The sequence below is a fragment of the Erithacus rubecula genome (genome assembly GCF_903797595.1).
Source record: "Erithacus rubecula genome assembly, chromosome: 4".
Classification (NCBI taxonomy): Eukaryota; Metazoa; Chordata; class Aves; order Passeriformes; family Muscicapidae; genus Erithacus; species Erithacus rubecula.
The window spans coordinates 47,999,200-48,016,884 of record NC_136686.1 but is presented as its reverse complement, the minus strand read 5'-3'; the positions used below and the strand labels follow the sequence as shown (position 1 = coordinate 48,016,884).

The following is a 17,685-nucleotide window of genomic DNA, read 5'->3' as shown; positions in this document are numbered from 1 at the left end:
TTTGAAATCTCTATAGTCGATGTCATTTCTATTTATTATTAGCTAAGTTCAGCCATTGCATCCACAGATGTTTTACCTCATAGAATTGGCTGAAAAGAGCAAACAGGTCTGTTATTCTGAATTGTGCTTTAGAATAATAACTTTGCAAATAACAAACATTTTCCATGAATGTCACTTTTTATGATTCCTGGGTGCAGAAAACCTGCTTCATATCATCTGTTTTCACACAACTAATTCCAACAGCTAAGTTAGGAGTCTTTGCACCATAGGGATCTAGGACAGCCCAGGGAGACAGAAGGATGCTTCCAAGGGGTAATGTGCAAAGTTTTGAAGAGAAAATACACCCCAAGCACTTTACACTGGATCTGTACAAAATTTAAGGGAAACATGATCACTGAAAGTGGCAAAATGGAGTTTCATAAACAAATATATTTAATTTGCTGTTTCCCTTTAGAACATTTTATTTTCACATTTTTGGTTTGTTTATTTTTTTTTTTTTTTTTAAGATCATAAGTGTGTTGCGTGTTTTGACACACAGTTAAAAGGCTGAACAGCTTTACAAGCTGCTGAAATGCATTTTCCAACTTCTGGAAGATAAGGGCTGTTGTGAGGCTTTCCTGAGTGTTTCTTCTGGTGCACTAGGACCTCAAGTTTTGAACAGTCTTGCTCTTTTCCACTTAAGTTTTTCTCCCAACAGAAATTAATGTGGAAATACTCACCTCCTGCACTGGACATGTTGTGAGGAGTAATTGCTTAGTTTATAAAGCACTTGAATAAGTGTCAAGTAATGCTCCTATTAAGAGAATAATGCTATGTAAGTGGGAGCTTGCTAAACTGATTTGTTTCAAAGCTTTTTAAGTGGTGATTTTAATTGAATTCTTTTAAGATTTTGTGGGGTTTTTTTGAATCCTGCTATCAAGAATTTTATAAAATAGTTGGAAAACAATATATAATTCTGAATAAGTATCTTCTGTGTGCGCAAATTGAAGGAAGGTGCTAGACTCATTCATAATCACAATTTCTGTCCTTTATTTCAAATCACAAATAGGGATACCAAGTTTCACATGCCTTTGCTAGTTTAGATATACCACTTTATAGTAATTCATAAATACTTACTCATGATAATGACAAGAAATGTTTTGAAAATACTTAGAATTTACTGTCTTTAGAATGAAAATGTATGTATCTCATTCTTCTAGCACATTTTATTTAAAAAAAATTACTCTGCTGAGTTCTGTTTTCTTTAGGAAATTAAAATTGTATCAATACAAAAATGACAGTTAAAAGAAGTACATAACCAGTCAGAGATAATCAAAGTCAAATATAATTCCTGAAGGAGCTCACTGCTTTTACTATCCTCTACCACCAAAGTTTTCAACACCTTTTGTCTGTTTCCATCAGTGGGTGTGTATGACCTAGAAACAAAAGCAAGTTTTTCATGCAAACAAGTTATCTGCAATTTAGGCTTTCTAGATCACTAATAATATCACTGGGAAAAAGGTCATCCATTTTTTTCTGTCTGATTGCAATGCCATGTGCTTCCAGTGCCATGGAGAGATGTCTGGGCTGGACACCCAGCTGGTTCTGGGTGCTCAAGATTCTTGCAAGTCCTTTAAGGTCTGTAAGTGTTTCCATAGCCAAAAATGAATGCTCAAGGGAGAGCAGTGCAATTTAAATTTTTTCTACTACTTCTACATCAGAATTTAAATTTAGGTTTTCACTTTAAAAAACAGTCTCTTAACTCTTGCTTTCTGTGCTTTTGTGGTCACAGACTACTATCTTTTTAGACAAAATTAAACCAAGAGATCGCCTTCGGGGCTGTACCCATATATGCTGCAAAACACTGGTAGCTGCTTTGTCCATGGGCTCATTTTAGAGCTAGTCCAAAGTAAACTGCCTCAAAAAGCACAGAGGGTAGATGTCAGCTCCTCAGCATCAGCTGTTTTGCAGTAGTGCTGCATTACCTGTTTACTTGGCAATTTGCAGAATCAGTGCTTTCATTTATGTTACATCTGAAGGATTTCATTCTTTTATTACCTAGAATTCTCTCAAGGCTAAAGGATGTTTTTCTGTCATGACAAATACTCACATTTACATGCCAATTAGGTTTCATGATATGACATAAATTAGATTAATAATTCTGAAGTTGTAGTTGGTTTGCAGGTTCCATAAGTCCTGGCATGCATATTCACAAATGGAGAAGCGCTTTAGATTGCAGTAAGATATCACTGTTAAAGAATCTAGAAATATCAGATCATCCAGCATTATTAAAACAATTTATACTGTAAGTGAAAAGTGTTTAGCAGGAAAAAAAAAGCCACTCATTTTCCTGTTCATACGATGAGTATCTTGCTTATTGGTATAAATTGAACCATTTTCTGTGCCCGTGATGTTTTTATTACTTGACATTCTTCAATATTTCTTTATTCTTAGCAGGCATAATTACAGTAGTTTAGGCTGATTGTTTTTCATTCCATCTGTGGAAGGCTTATTTACTTCTCTTTCTCAAGAGCACAGAAAGGACTAAAATGAATCTGAGAATGTTTACAGCTAGGTTTCTTATGACCCAGGTCATATTGTTGTCTTGAATCAGTTTTCTCCTTGTCCTCAACTGAAAACAAAAAAAAATTCTTAATCTTGCCGGGTTAAATAATAGGATGAATGCAGTGCAAGGAAGATTCCTTTTATGCAAGGCACCGAGATGACTGAAAGTGCCTGTGGGCATTTGGTCCCCATTGGCTCTCTCAGCGAATGCAATGATGCCCACGGATAGCCTGTATTGTTGTCAGTTAAATGGGATCATGAGTGTCTGAAAGGTGTTTGAGAATGAACTGAAAATCATTTTCACAAGTGGATGATTACTTCTGCCACATGTTAACCGAACTCTATCAGAGTGGCCCAGATTTTTGAGACTGCATTAATTGCTCTTTCAACCTTGACTGAGGTTTCTCTTTAAGAAAGGCCTTTGCTGGACTAAACTGCTACACATATTGATTTTTCTTTCTATATTTTTTTCATTGTTTGTGATAAATGAAGCCTTTTACAAGTAGAGAATTTATCATTCAAGATGTAGATAGATTGCTTCATTCCTTAGAATAAAAAGGCTGGTCTAAAAATGATCTCTGTAGAAGGAATGAGTCCATTCTCATTTCTCCCTCAGTGAATAGCTCTGGTATTCCACACACAATTATGCTTTTTCAGCTATTCATTAGTCCAGATTTTTTTCATCAAAAAGTGGAACCCTGCACTCTCACAGTGAGGTGAGGACTTAGAGCAAATAAGCTGCTGTCTTCCTTCCTGTGTATGTCATCACATAACTGAAACTGAACTATAATATTTAGCAATATGGTTTTGCATTTTGGGAGCACAAGGAAATGCACTTTGAGAGATATTGAAGCTTTATGTAATTGAAATGTGGTTATGCCCAGACTTTTTATAGAAAATGTTTGTTCATTTTATTCTTAGTATTTCTGGAGAAATTTATACTGAAAGAAAATATATACTGGAGAAAATTATACTGACTGAGATGAGATTATATCTAAAACATTTTTATCTGAGTGTTTCTGTGTTTTGTAGTGGAAATGTAATTTCTTGTAATTTTATTCATTTCCAGGAAAGCTAACTTTAAATATTAAATGGGAGTTTTTTGCACCATGTTGTAAGCATTGTGAGGTATAATTATGTAATTGTGTGATTTCATACAAATGCATTTTTTTTATTTGGGAGTGAGTGAAAACATGAAAACACCTTGTCTCCTCGTCAGAATGTTTATTAAACATTCTCAAAACACGATCTTAAAGAGAAGTCGAAACAAATCTGAGTGTTCAGATGCAGGGGAAGTATTTCAGTGTTCTCCTTCCCTGTATATGGCTGAACTTTAATAATTCAAGAATTACTTTAGATTATATCAACGTTGGAACCCAAATTAGAGCAAGAAAACATTGAAGCAAATGGTGTGGTTAGTGTTTAGAAATATGAAACTGGCACTTCTGAATATCAGGTTCTCTCTTATATTGCACAAAATCTTTTGCCTAAAGGTACAGTGTTAGAATGAATGGCTGTTCTTTGTTTCTTGTTGCTGCTGAGGGTGTTTAAAATAATCTGAGCAACTGATGCTGTGCATTTTGTGCACATTATTTTGGATGGAGAGAGTGACTGTGGCTTCTGGGTGAATACAGATACACTTATGGCTAGAGAAATAAGAGGCTGGAGCTCTGTGAGTTGGGACGGAGAGATTCTGTTCTGTTTTCTGTTCTGGCATTTACCTGAGACTCATGAAAAGTTATGCAATTCCCCTCTTAAAAATGAAACATTCTTTGTCTTAGCTTGAAGACTTAGCTCACTTCTGAATCTGTTAACCTATTAATTTTCAGCTCCAGCTGTGAAGCCCAAGTGTCATTTAATAGTGAAAACTGGCTATTGTAGATTTTTTTCTGTTGTAGGCATCAGCTGCAGTTTCTACAGATCCTAAATGTTACTGTCTAAATATAGAAAGATTCTTGAAGATCCTTAGGTCCTTTGCTTCCCTTTTTTTGTTGTTTTTTCTTTTTTTTTTTCCTCCAAATAGAAAATTAATGAGAAAGAGAGTCTCAAAGAAGACTAGAAGCTTAGGTGGGTGCTTCCACCTAAAAAAAATTGACTCTTTAGTAAGAATTAATATCTTTATCATTCAGGAGCAGACACACTTAAGATGACCCCAGGATATGCCCCTTGTAAATGGCTGAAACTTTATACATTAGAAAAAAACTGGTACCATTAGAGATGGCACTGGAAGAGCCATCACATAACTGTGTTTATAGTGATTTGTAAAACCAGATAGCATAAGTCTTAGCATTTCTATAATAAATCCCAGCTTTGTGTCATGAATATTATCTTTTTTATCTGCTCTTATGTAAGATCTGTGAATTTTAAAGGTAGGTAGTTAATGTTCTATTCCTTTGTTTCCCAAGAAAGCTCTAATTTAGCACCTTAGTTGGAAGCAATTTATAGGAGGAATAAAAGTGCACTTTGCCATTTAATTTCTTTTTGTGTGTTTTATTATTTTATACTTTTGATTTTATTGCATCTTATACTATTTCTGCCCGTACTGCAAAACTATAGGTGGTATATCTAACATAAAGAGTAATTTAAAAGGCAGCCAAGTAATATAAAAACATCACCTTTTCTCTGATAACAAATGTTCTTTTAAGACCTCTTATTTTAAAATTTCTGCAAAGTTTCTGCAACAGGATCAGCTAATAATGAGAAAAAGTTAGCACGGAGTTTCTAAGGTTGGGTTACTCATTTTCTGATGTGCAAGAGGCAAGAAGCCTTTGTTAATCTATGGCTTCTTGACAGTCATTTAGGACATGTCAAGAGGGTTGGAGCATGATCAGGATATCTTTGTACTGTAGTTTTGGAGGACTGTGTATTTTCAACTGTGTTTTCAAAATACAGTTTCAAAATGGGGCAGTTGCCTAATGACATATATATTAAAAAACCACCTTTATGATACTCTGGGGGATGTGAGTGGGATGCAGTGGCAGAATCACCATGGGGAACAGGGCAGCCTTGGGACTGAGAGACACCAAGGGCCACCTGTGACCTTTTTCACTTTTCTCCTTCAGGTCATTAAGCTTTGAGGTGAAATTCATAATTTATTCCCCTCCACTCTCTGACAATAATAAAGAGATAAGCATGGCAATAGCAAGATTGTGTGCTTTGCAGAAAGCAAATACTCTGAAACATGTATGAAAAGGAAAACAGTTTGTATTTTGTGGGAGAATGTGTGACCGTAAGTCTGTGAGGTAAATGCTTCCTTAGCTGCAAAATATTATAAATTTTAAAATAAACCCTAAAAGGTCTTTTCTTTTGAACACTTTCTGATATAACCCTTACTCCTTTCTTTTCATTCAATTTGTAATAGTCACAGAATTAAGAAGTCAAAAAGACTGTGGCAAGATCTGGACTATTCAAAGAAGACCACATCAACTGGAAATTTGTACACAAAGCCAGTTGTTTACCCTCTCTTTTATTTATACAAATAAAAAGCAGAGTAACTAAGTAAGGTAAACCTTCAAAACAGGTGCAGAAATTGAAGAAGGACAAACGCTGGTGTCATAATGATAAGGGAGCCACTACATAATTTGACAAACAACAATTAATGATCAGCATGCTGAACATTTATTTTAGACATAAATTTGTGCTTTGTGGTGCCTAATGTGGGACAAAACATTCTTGAGGTTTCATCCAGGACAGGTATATAAAAGGTTTTGCCTTTATCTTGCTTATTTATTTAACATAAGATGTTGGTTCATTGCTCTGGTTTTTCACTGAGGTGCAAATTGCTGGGCAGCGAAGCCACAGAAGTGAGTAGAGAGCAGGAGATGATGTTCTCTTACCAGAGAGGTCTGTGTTCATCAGTCCTCTGACCAACCATCTCCCATCCTATTATCATAGCTACTTCATAATGTGTGTACCAGCATCCTCTGGAGAGTGCCCTGTGAAGCCAGCATTCACTGGTGTGAGCAGTCATTGTCCTGCCTTTGACCATTCTAGCTGTGCCAGATGTCCTTGACAGAATCTGGCCAGCCTGGAGGGGCAGCTCCTATGTAATATTTTGTTCTCCTGTCAGGTTTTAAGCAGCAGATCCTTACCACTCATGGGCTCTTGCTCATAATCTCACAGCTCATCCTTTTCTTCTTGCTGTCTTTGTTAACAACAGTACAACACGACCAGAGTAACAGAAGAAATGTCACTATAATGCCAGAAATTTCACTGCAAGTTCTTGGGTAATGACTGTGCTCTCTCTACCACCAAACCATATCAGCATCTGTGGTTTTCTCAGCTCACTGGTTGATTCTCCTGATTATTTCCTCTGATTCAAAGCCTGGAAATTGTTAAAGTGACAAGGAGTTTTTGTAATCTAAGAGCCTTTATAGTGAAGTGCTTCTGTTTGGAAATTAGATTCTACTTTACTCTGAAAAAATTTCATCTTGTGTGTCTGCTGACATTGTGTTAGGTGAGAATTTTATCACACTATCTCTGGGACTGACTCCTCACAGACTAAATAAACACTAGCAAATCTGTGGAAACTCAGTGGAATAAAAATAGTTGCAAACATCAACTATTCTAACATTTGGCATTTCTATGTAGTCAAAATTCAGATAAAAAGTGATAAGCAGGTATATCTGCACAAACCTGAGATCATTTGTTTCTGATTTTTGTCTTGTTTTGAGTGAAAAGGAATGTCTCTTTGCATTTTTATTATATGAGTAAATAAAAGAAAAATCACTTTTTACATATGACAACACTGGAGAAGCAGCTCAGTAGACTGAACAAATTAATACACAGATTTCTGTTTGGTCTTCCTAAATTCATGCTTCTTATTAATGGAAAACCACTCCCTTTATTTTTTCCTTTGCAGGTACTTGTATGCTCTGGGACAGAAGGTTTGGAAGCGGTGGAAAAAACGCTACTTTGTCCTTGTTCAGGTCAGTAGCCAGCCATGAAATTTCCATAAAATAGTTCTTGGACTATAAATTGGATATGATTTCTGGAGTAGTTTGTAAATGAGCATCTTCAGGCAATGCATGCAGTGCTACTCCAAGCTTCTTGCAGCATATTTTTTTTTTATTTTAAAAAAGAAATTTAATTTTTTTAAAATTTATATACCTAGTAAACAGAAATGTTACTAAGTTTTATAGATATATATATAAATGGGGCCCTACACTGAGCAATGTTTCAACTGAAACCTAGAAATTTCTGGATGAAATTTTTGTGACCTTGTGACAGCTTTTTGTCAGTGCTCAATTTAAAATAAAGTCATTTTTCACAAAATTGATTGAATTTACTATTTAATTTATTCTATCTCAACAAATATTTACTGCCTTTGAAATTAAAGCAACAATACTTATATTAAGAACTTTTTCTGATATTTATAAATAATACCTTATTTTTCCTTCCTTGTAACATTAAGTTGGGTAAATTTATATAATTGTCACAGAAAATATGGTGTAGTAGTTGTTCTTGGCCACAAAAATGTGCTAGGCTCATACTTTCTAACTTGTCCAAACCTGGAACTGCTAGTATTTTCACATGCTAGTGAATGATAATATTGACTTCAGATAAATAGAATAGTGGATTTTGGGTGGTCAAAACAGAGAAATTAAAGATTTTAGGGAGTCTTTGTAAAAAAAAATAATTTTCTGTTGGTGTTTGCCTTCAGATTGCATTCAATGTTCTTCATTTTAAGTTCAGAGAATTCTGTTCCATCCTTTGTTTTATTGACAGAAAACTAAAGTCTGAGTCTACATAAGTATCATACAAAGGTTGAAGCCTGTTAATGAGGCTTTTTTAAGAACAAAGTCTTCTAAAACTACTTTACAGAAAGTCTGATTTCTTTATCACTGTGTCAGTTACACTCACCTGCTCTCCTCCTACTCCTAAGTGATTAAAATCATATGGTTGTAAAAAAAATTACTGGACAAGTTCTTAATAGTAAATAGTGAAAAGTAAAAAGCCAAGAGTATTTGGAGGAGATTCTGTAGTCTATAGAATTCATTTGGGTTCTGATTTTACCAAGGTCATTTGTGAAGAGATGAGGACATTTTATTACTATTAGTATTTGTTGGGGAGATCTCTATATAGGATAGCTGTCAAGGCATAGCTGGGAGCAGAAAATAATTTCAGTAAGACTATGCTCCCTGTCCTTCATTCTTTTCTTTAATACTCATCCTAGTTCTTACCCCTTTCATAGAAAAATGAACTTGTTCTTTTCCTCTAGCCACAGGTGTCATCTGATTTTTAAATTTTACATTTAAGACACACATAGTCTTTATGTGCATGCAATATGGAACCATCATCTGGCAGACCAGCTTATTCCAGTCAAGTTAATTTTAACTATTTTCTACTCTCTATGCTGAAATTGAAATACTTGAGGAGAATATTACAGGAATTTTCCTACTGTGATGGGATTTAGTCATCTATTTCATTTTAAAACAGCTATCAATTCAATAAAGCTATATAAAAAATACAGTGTTAAATCAATATTTACTGTCCAGACAGCTCTGGCTCATTTATATATTCCTGCTGTGATACATTCACTGGCAATAAGCTGAAGTCAATACATGTGAAATAAACATTCAGTAATGAACCAGTCTGTTTTATTGATATATTATTGACATATTGACAAGTCTTCCTCTATAGATTGACTTTTTGCTTACAGTAGGAAAATATCAAGGATATGAAATTCAGTGCTAGAACAGAGGCTACCAGCATGGTTTGCACACACACTTTGAAAATTTACCTCAATTGTGGCATTAGAGGAATAATGTTGATTTTTTCAGAGTGTGATGTGAGTAATGTGCACCTTCATTATTGCTGCACCGATTACAAGTTGTTAGTGGTTTCTGAAAGAACAGATCAATGTTATAGAAAGGTTACAGAATCTGGAAATTTTAATCTATTCAGTTTATTTGATTTTTATCCTTTAGTATCCAGTCACTTCTCTAAAAGGTTATTAATTTAAAACCAGAAAAAGACATGCATATAACACAGTTGGTAAAAAGCCTGAGCTGGACCTGATGTGTTTTGCTTAATTTGCTGTCTGATATCTTCCTCCAGTAATTGGAAGGCAGATCTACTTCTGCTGCTTTAATTTCACCTGGTCAAATGTTTAAAAAGTCAGTAATTTGTTTCATGGATAATTTTTTCCTAAACACACAAGGCATGCAGGCTAATTCTTGCTGCTGAACTCTTGGAGTGGGCTGCCCAGTGATGTTGCAGACACCACAGAATCAGCCAGATGTGCAGTAACACTTCCTCCCAGCACATTAAACAGTCTTTGTGCCCCGTGGGGACATCCCTTAGTGACATTCCTCATAAGTCACAGTCACATTTCTGTACCTATCTGTCTGTCATAAGTGCATAGGTTGTTAGTTTTCCCCCTTGTTACAAAACAGGTAGAGCAGCTGGTGGTCGGATGTTTGTACATCTGGGACATAACAAAATTCTGGTAAATGCAGTTGTAGGAAGAGGAAGCCTTTTATTCTGTCAAGATTACCATTCAAAAGGACAAATTTATTCTGTTTTTGTCTAATAATGTGTTGTACATAGTCCTGACTTTTGAGTACTCATTATTCTACCAAGTATTTATGCTAATTTGCTGAATTCTTAGGCAAAGCTGATTACAGCTCCATTTACTAACAATGAACTTAAATCCAGTCATGGATCTATATTAAAAAGTGTTATTTTAGACTGTGCTGATGATTCTCTTTATAGTAAATGAGGGAAGCCACTGATGACCATAAGGAAAGGGAGTTTAAGAGACTTCAAGTGTAAATAAATGAGGCAATTTCTGTATTTCTTAATTTAGTTTGGATTTTTTTTCCCAACAAAATTTTCTGGAATTTTTCTATCTGTTTCTTTGGTGAGGAAACTTCCAAATGTCTCATTTTCAACAAAAAGAAGAAGTCAGTGATCGTAACTGATTGTTCCTTTAAAATAAGAGAACACATTTGCAATATGTTCAATAAAATAAAATCAGCAGCATGATAATATCTGTCTTGTTATAATGGCAAGATAAAGATACATAGCCCAGGTCTTAAATAAGTTTATCTTCAAAAACATTCCATGGCTGAAGAAATCTGAAAAATATGGACATCCTATGCATTTGCATGACTAGTGTTTTCTAGCTTCCCTTTTGATGGCTCAGATTGCCTATACAGTGTGGTTATGTGGAATTATTAACATGAAAATGTGAGAGATGAGTGTGGGTCCTTGCCAGCTTATTTCATTCATCCAAGTGGAATAAATTGAAAAATGTTTTTACTACAGTGCCAAGTATCAAAAATTAAAGTTGTAAAGTCTGTTTACAAAGAATAGAAAAGGAAGAAGCTCTCATTAAATATAATGCTAATTGCAGAGGATTTAGAATTGTGTGACTGGCCAAGAGCTGCCTCCATGCTTGTCCATGAGGGCAAATCTGGCTGTGGGATAATCAGCAGGGAAATACCAAGCAGTGGCAGAGGTGATGCTGCTGCCAGGCATAGAGCAGAGGATGTAGCATAGGAAGGAGCCCATATCAGGGTTCCTACCAAAGCAGACAGCAGCCCAGACTCCCATTCCAGCCTCCTGGGGCCATCATCCCAGCCCCAGAAATGCTGCAGCAGGGCTGGTCTCCAGTCCCCCACATCCCACTCCATCCTTGGCCTCTGCCCAGGACTGGGGTGGGGCTGGTTGCCCTGTTACCAGATGGACCCTGTCAGCCCAGGGATACCTTAAAACATTTAAACCAAAATATGGTGATTTCTAAAGTATGCTGTGAATGGAAGCAAAACTGTGGGCTCAATGAGCAAATATCGATGTGAAATTCTGCTGTGCCTGTCATGCTGGAGGATGGGCTGGCTGCTTGTAGTAGTCACTTTCTGGCCTGAAAATCTGAATTTTGGGGTAGACTAGATTGTCTTTTGTGTTTATGCATATTTAATGTGGCCTTGGTGTGCCCATTTTAGTGAATGCACCAAACCTCGTGTGGAAAGCTGACACTCAGTTTCAGTTGCCTGACAGTATCTCTCAAATTCTTATCTCCTGTAAAATCTCATTGCTTAACTAATAAAGTAACTAAAACTAGAAGAGATATGTTTAGTTTCTTTCTCCTGTAGATACCTGCTGTGGTTCTGGAGACATCAGTTTGGCATTTGAGGCCCAATGGGCATTTTACAGAGAGAGCTGTTACACCTCTTCCTTTTGCTTGTAAAGGCTGTGCCAGGGGATGTTCAAGTCACCATGCACTGCATACACATAGATAACATAGTCCTGTTTCAAAAAAGCCCCAATATATAAAATAATGAAATATTTTTACAGCATTACCTAGATAATAATCACACATTCCATCCTTATTTTCAAAAAGAATGAATCTTTTACAAAGATACAGCACCAGCAAATATATGAATGAAGCTGAAATCAGCTGTCCAAATTTTATTTCAAAAAGGATCATTCTTGAAGTTTTAGCTAAAACAATAAATTTAGATAAGTTAGCTGAGCAGTTAAGATAAAAATGACCCATTATATATCAGATGAGCTCCGTACTTATCTGTACATCTTAGCATAATAATTTATAGATAGTTTAACACAAGTCTGTTGGCCAGGTATTTTACAGTCTTTGGAGATGAGAGTTTCAGAGGTGCATATACATTCAGTTCTCTTTAGTTTCAAGTGTTCACAGATTCATGTGGTCTTTCTTTGGGTCATCTTCTATAATCCTCCCATCTCTTCACATAAAGCTGGGAACACCTCAGGTTTGTTTCAGGGATTGCTTTTCTCCTCCCAGATACTGCATTTCTTTCTTTATCATTCCTTATCTCTTTAGTCAGCTTTTCCTCTCCTATCCTTATAGTTTTCTATTCTGTCCACAGAGTCAAAAACCACCTGGAGACACATTCTCTTCGTATTGCTTTATAAGTTTTTTGATAATTGTACTTGATGACAAGTAACTAATGTTGTCCATGCCAGCTTCAAGCAGCTTGGCCTACACAGGACATTATCTAGTGAGCCAAGCAGTGCAGGGGTGGGGGAGAACACAGGTGCAAAATGTACAGAAATTAGACTATGCAATCAAACTGAATCTTCTGATGCTTGCCATCATTAACTAGAATTGGTCAGATTATGTGTTCCTTTTTTCCAGTTTCATGATAATTGTGCCATTCCTTCTGCAAACAGTATTTCTATACATAAAAGTTGTTGTTTTCTCAGTTTCTTGGAGAATATTTTTTTTTTTCCTTGTACAGTATACTGAGCAAATGCTAAGTATTTTCGCTATGAGAATCTTCACTTTTTTGTAAAGCATCATCCCAAAATGTATTTCAGGAAACTGCAGAGAGGTGTGTCATGGGTTATTTTGTTTGGAGTTTTTTGTTACTTCATTTTGGCAGAAAGGGGAAAGGAGGAGAATTTTTACATTATAAATACTTCTGGAAAGGGGAAAAAAAGGGAATTTATTTATTTAGCAAATGAAAGCTAATTTAAACCATGGTACATTTGTTATACAGTTCTGAAATGCAATTCAGTAATTAAGAAGTCCTTTCTTATTCAGGTTAGCCAATACACATTTGCAATGTGCAGTTACAGAGAAAAGAAGTCTGAGCCTCAGGAACTGATGCAGCTGGAAGGATACACTGTGGATTACACAGCTCCTCACACAGGTACTTTTCATGGTTTTTTGAAGTAGGATACTGAAGCACAATATATTTGTGTAAAATAGCTCTTTCAATTTGGTTGTTTCAATCTAGGAGCAAAAACTCTCAAGGTTCTTTGGCAGCAAAAAGTCCCAAGATTCTCTGGCAATTATTCCACTGGGGGATTCTGGTGTGAAAAATCATGCTTTTAGAATGAAGCTTTTTGTAAGACTAACAAAAAATAAACTTAGCACTAAAGTTTCCTAAAACATTGTAAGACCACATATAGTACAAGGAAAAATTTATGAAAATCTTCCCCTTTTGTCTTTTTGATGGTGATGCCATGTGACAGTATACTGTAAAGTATAATCATAAATAATTTAGAAAAGAAGGCAAATTATTATAATGGCTGTGAAAGATAAGTTACTTATAGTACTCAAAAACAAATTTGGAGATATCAGAAAAATCTCCACAAGTTAATCTCTCCAAGTTAATATTAAAATGGAAGAGGGAAATCACATGCAGAGAGAAATAATTCTACCTATGCAGTGGAGGGTTATGAGATGAGACTTCTGAAACATTAAAGATTGATCTTTGAAAAATGTTGTGTCAATGTTTGGAATAATTGAAAAAGCAAACAATGTTCAGAAGGCATTTGGGAAACCAAAGCAATTCTGTCATAAAAAAAACCCCTAGTACAGTCATATTGACTGTTGTGTTCTGTTCTCATTACGTGTTGTCAGAAAAAAACACTGGAATGAGAAAAAGAACTAAGGAAGAGCAGCATTGATAAAGGATATGGAGCTGTCTCTGTTCAATAAGAGATAAAGTTGACAGGATTTTCCAGCTAATAAAATAATAGCTGGAAGGAGAATATGTTAAAAAAATGCAGAATAGTATATGGCAGAGAGAAGATGAATAAGAAATAAGTTGGAGCTGAATTTATGGTGAAGTCATGTAAATATTTTCTCCTGTGATTTCTGTATTTATTCTACTTATGTTGCCTCTATGTATTACCATTTGATCCTTATGGCTCTAGATTTATCTTATTTCTAGGTCATAAACACCTATAGAAAGTTTTAACACACCCCTACGCACACACATACACTCTGAGTAAAGCCAATAATGTGATAAACATTGATGGTGATTTAGAAGTGACTTGCATTTGTCAAGATTACCTTCCTATTTACTGCCTCAGGTCTCCAGGGTGGACGGGTGTTTTTCAACGCTGTTAAGGAAGGCGATACCGTGATATTCGCCAGCGACGATGAGCAGGATAGAATACTCTGGGTTCAAGCTATGTACAGAGCCACAGGTCAATCTTACAAGCCTGTTCCTGCAAGTCAAGCTCAGAAGATGAATCTTAAAGGAGGCAATGTCAACACAGATATATCCCCACTTTGTAAGTTGGCTTTTCTTTTCTTTTGTGGCTTTGGTTTTGGTTTTAGCTGGTAAAATATGTAGCAGCTCACTCAATGAAGTTTAATTAAGCAGAACTTATTCACCAGGCACATGTGTCTAACAGTTCATTGTCAGCCAGAAGCTCTTTAACTCAGATTATTATTAACAACAAGGGAAATCCTGACTTGCAGGTCATTATTTTTATTATAATCCATGAAAATACAGCAATTAGCTTCATATTCCTTACAATTGACCCATATATTACCATGGAGACGGTGTTTGGTTTGCATTATATTTTTCATTAGCCAGCCAGTGTAGTGTTGAATAGAAAAGCATCAATCTATTCTCAGAATTTTTATAGATTTAGGTCAGCTTTATCATACATTGTATGTATTAGTTACCAAAAAATTACTATGCAGACAATACATTGTGAGTTGAAAGGCAATAGATGGGCTCCTGTATTTTTTTTTTTTTTGGCACATAATGTAATATTAAATTACATACAAAAATTCTTGAAATTATTCAGGTTTAAATTTTCATCACCTTTCTTTGAGGGAACTATCGTTTCAGAGAAGTCAAGGTAGAGAGCATGTATTAAATATATCTTAAATCTTCATATTAACACTTTGAAAGCATTTTGTCATGCAGATATCTGTTCAAAGGAAGCATACCTATTAGGTTTTTTTGACATTGTTAGGGAGGCTGAGTGCAATCCAAGGACCTTTCATAGTAGCCATCAAATTACTGGAACACCATAGAATTATTATACAATAATTCTTCTACCTTATCACATAATCGTAATGTGTAGTGATAGAAGGGAAACATGTTTTAGGCTAAACTTGGTTTAGTGTCTGAAATCTGTAGCAGGTTGAGTCAAACCCATTCTCCTCCCTCACTCATGCTGTCACTCAGTCTCACAACCTTCTGTTCATCCTGTAATCTTGCATCAGTTTGCTTTTAGAAAACAGTAAAATGTGCTTGTTAAACTTAGTAATATTTATCTAAAATCTTGAGGAGCTCTCAATGTCATTTAACTTCTCAATGTCAAAATCATTGAAAAATGTTTAATCTCACAGAAGCACTGACACCTGTTTTTCATCTGAAACAATTTGGTGGGGAATTAATCTGAAACATTTTGCCAATCTTTCATTATGGGGCCATAGGGTGAAGTAGGATGGAAGTAACATTGCAAAAGCAAAGGTGAGGCAACAGCCAAGAAGTTCTTCTGCTCATCTTCTCCCAATTCCCTGGATTTGTGCTGGGTGGAGTTCACTGTGTTCCCACCTATTTCCCTACTTCATGTGCATCAATTAGAAAGTACAAAAGAAGTGACCACTAACAGCAGTAGCCAAGGACCTGCTCCTGGTTGTGAATATGGTGTTTACCTGAAGGTGAGAGCAACTAGAAAATTCTGACCACGGGGCAATGAAAATTATACAAAGAAAAAAGTACAAAAAACAAGCACAAGTTTGGATATATTTAAATTGTGCTGCCAGAAATAAAACTACTGATAATGTTAAAGAATTAAACAGCAATCTTCACATCTTGGTATTACTTATTTTAGAGGGACTACAGTTCTTAGGTGGAAACCATAGAAAAAATAAGGATTATTTTAAAGATGTTTTAAGGGAAGCTCAAAAGACTAAAATATCATGTATTTTTCTGTCATGCTTATGTATCTACTTACACAAACTCATATGACTGAACTGTATTTAAAGCAAAATTCTGTGTTCAAATTATTATTTTCCTTTAGGTTTAATATACTTCAATGTTGATATTTTGTAATAATTCACAAAATAATTCATGACTTATTATAATTCATAAATTTCTTTGTAATAGAATAGCTTGTGGAATTTAACTTGATATGATATTTAAAACCATTGTTGGACTGATTTCTATAATACCCCAGGTTTTTCTACATAAGGAAATTTTTTTTTATTCTGTCTCTTGCACTTGAGATAGAAATGGACATAATCAAATTATTCAGTTTTTAAGAAACTTCAAAAACTGAGGTTTTCAGGTATAACCTTATATAATTTTCTAAGTATTCTACTTCCTCTAAAAATATACTGAATTACTTGAGGCGTAGTTTTACTCCTAAAAAGACTCTATAGCTGGCCTTTTGTCACTTTTAAATAGATCCAATTTCATGTGAAGTTCATTTTCTTTTCCCATAGAATAATGTTTACATGAAGCTAAGTGTTTTTTATTTTTAATCAAGATAAAATACCACATACTTGAGAGCTGGCATATCTATTAAATTAAATTAATTTCCAATTTATTCTTCTTTATTATGGCACAGTTTTAGTATTAGGAAATACAGTTTTGACCAGATAATTTGTCAATTGTTATTTTTATGATTTTTATTTTCCTATTAATGCATAATTTAATAATTTCCAGCCAATAGAAGATCACATTGTTTTAGTTTCTGCACTGTGTCATGCAATGCCATCTCCACATACAGAAAGCAGAAAACCAGCTTGGGTTTTGCAAAACAAATGTCACTTAGTGGCATTCAAACTTTGAAAGTCTGTCCCCATTTTCTTTATCCTCTAAGATGAAAAATCAACTCACCCTGATAAAATATTCAAAAAGAATTTTCAATAACTTGGAGAAAATTAAATATCTTTAAACTGCAGCATGTAGAAAAAAAACAACTTGAGAAATGTTTCCATGTTTTTCTGTATTGTGTTTATAAAATATCTTCTTTTATCCAGAAATTTTCTTGATAGTTATCAAAAGCATCTGAAAGTGGTATTTAACAGATTCAAACTAGCATAGTACCTGTCCAACTTCTAAAATGTATACTAGTCAATTTTTTTATCTCTAAGCAACTTGGTATCACAGTTTTGTGGTATTAGGTGACTCCAAAACAAAAGTGAAGACAGACTAATATCAGCAATGATCAAGAAAAGGAGACTGACCTTCACTTCCACTGTTCTGCATGAGCATATTGAATGAAAGAACAGTCTTTAAGGATGCATGATTGTAGAATAGCCAGAAGTTTCCCAAGGACATTAATGTTTCAGGCAAAGTGCCAAGGGAAAATAGATTTATTTGAATCACATTAAGGTTCAGGAAGTGATCCCTTTCTTAATGAGCAATATTCATACAATTGAAAAAGCTACTG

General features: G+C 35.0%; 1 protein-coding gene across 2 annotated transcripts in view; it reads left to right on the top strand.

Moving 5' to 3' along the window:
- The window catches only part of CADPS2 (calcium dependent secretion activator 2), a 280,136-nt gene that overhangs the window by 165,549 nt on the left and 96,902 nt on the right, over positions 1 to 17,685 (top strand). For both annotated transcript variants that reach the window (XM_079303954.1, XM_079303955.1), the window contains exons 9-11: positions 7,406 to 7,472; positions 13,073 to 13,181; positions 14,353 to 14,556. In XM_079303954.1, coding sequence (XP_079160080.1) covers positions 7,406 to 7,472; positions 13,073 to 13,181; positions 14,353 to 14,556 — 380 coding nt within the window. The remainder of the gene's footprint in view (positions 1 to 7,405; positions 7,473 to 13,072; positions 13,182 to 14,352; positions 14,557 to 17,685) is intronic.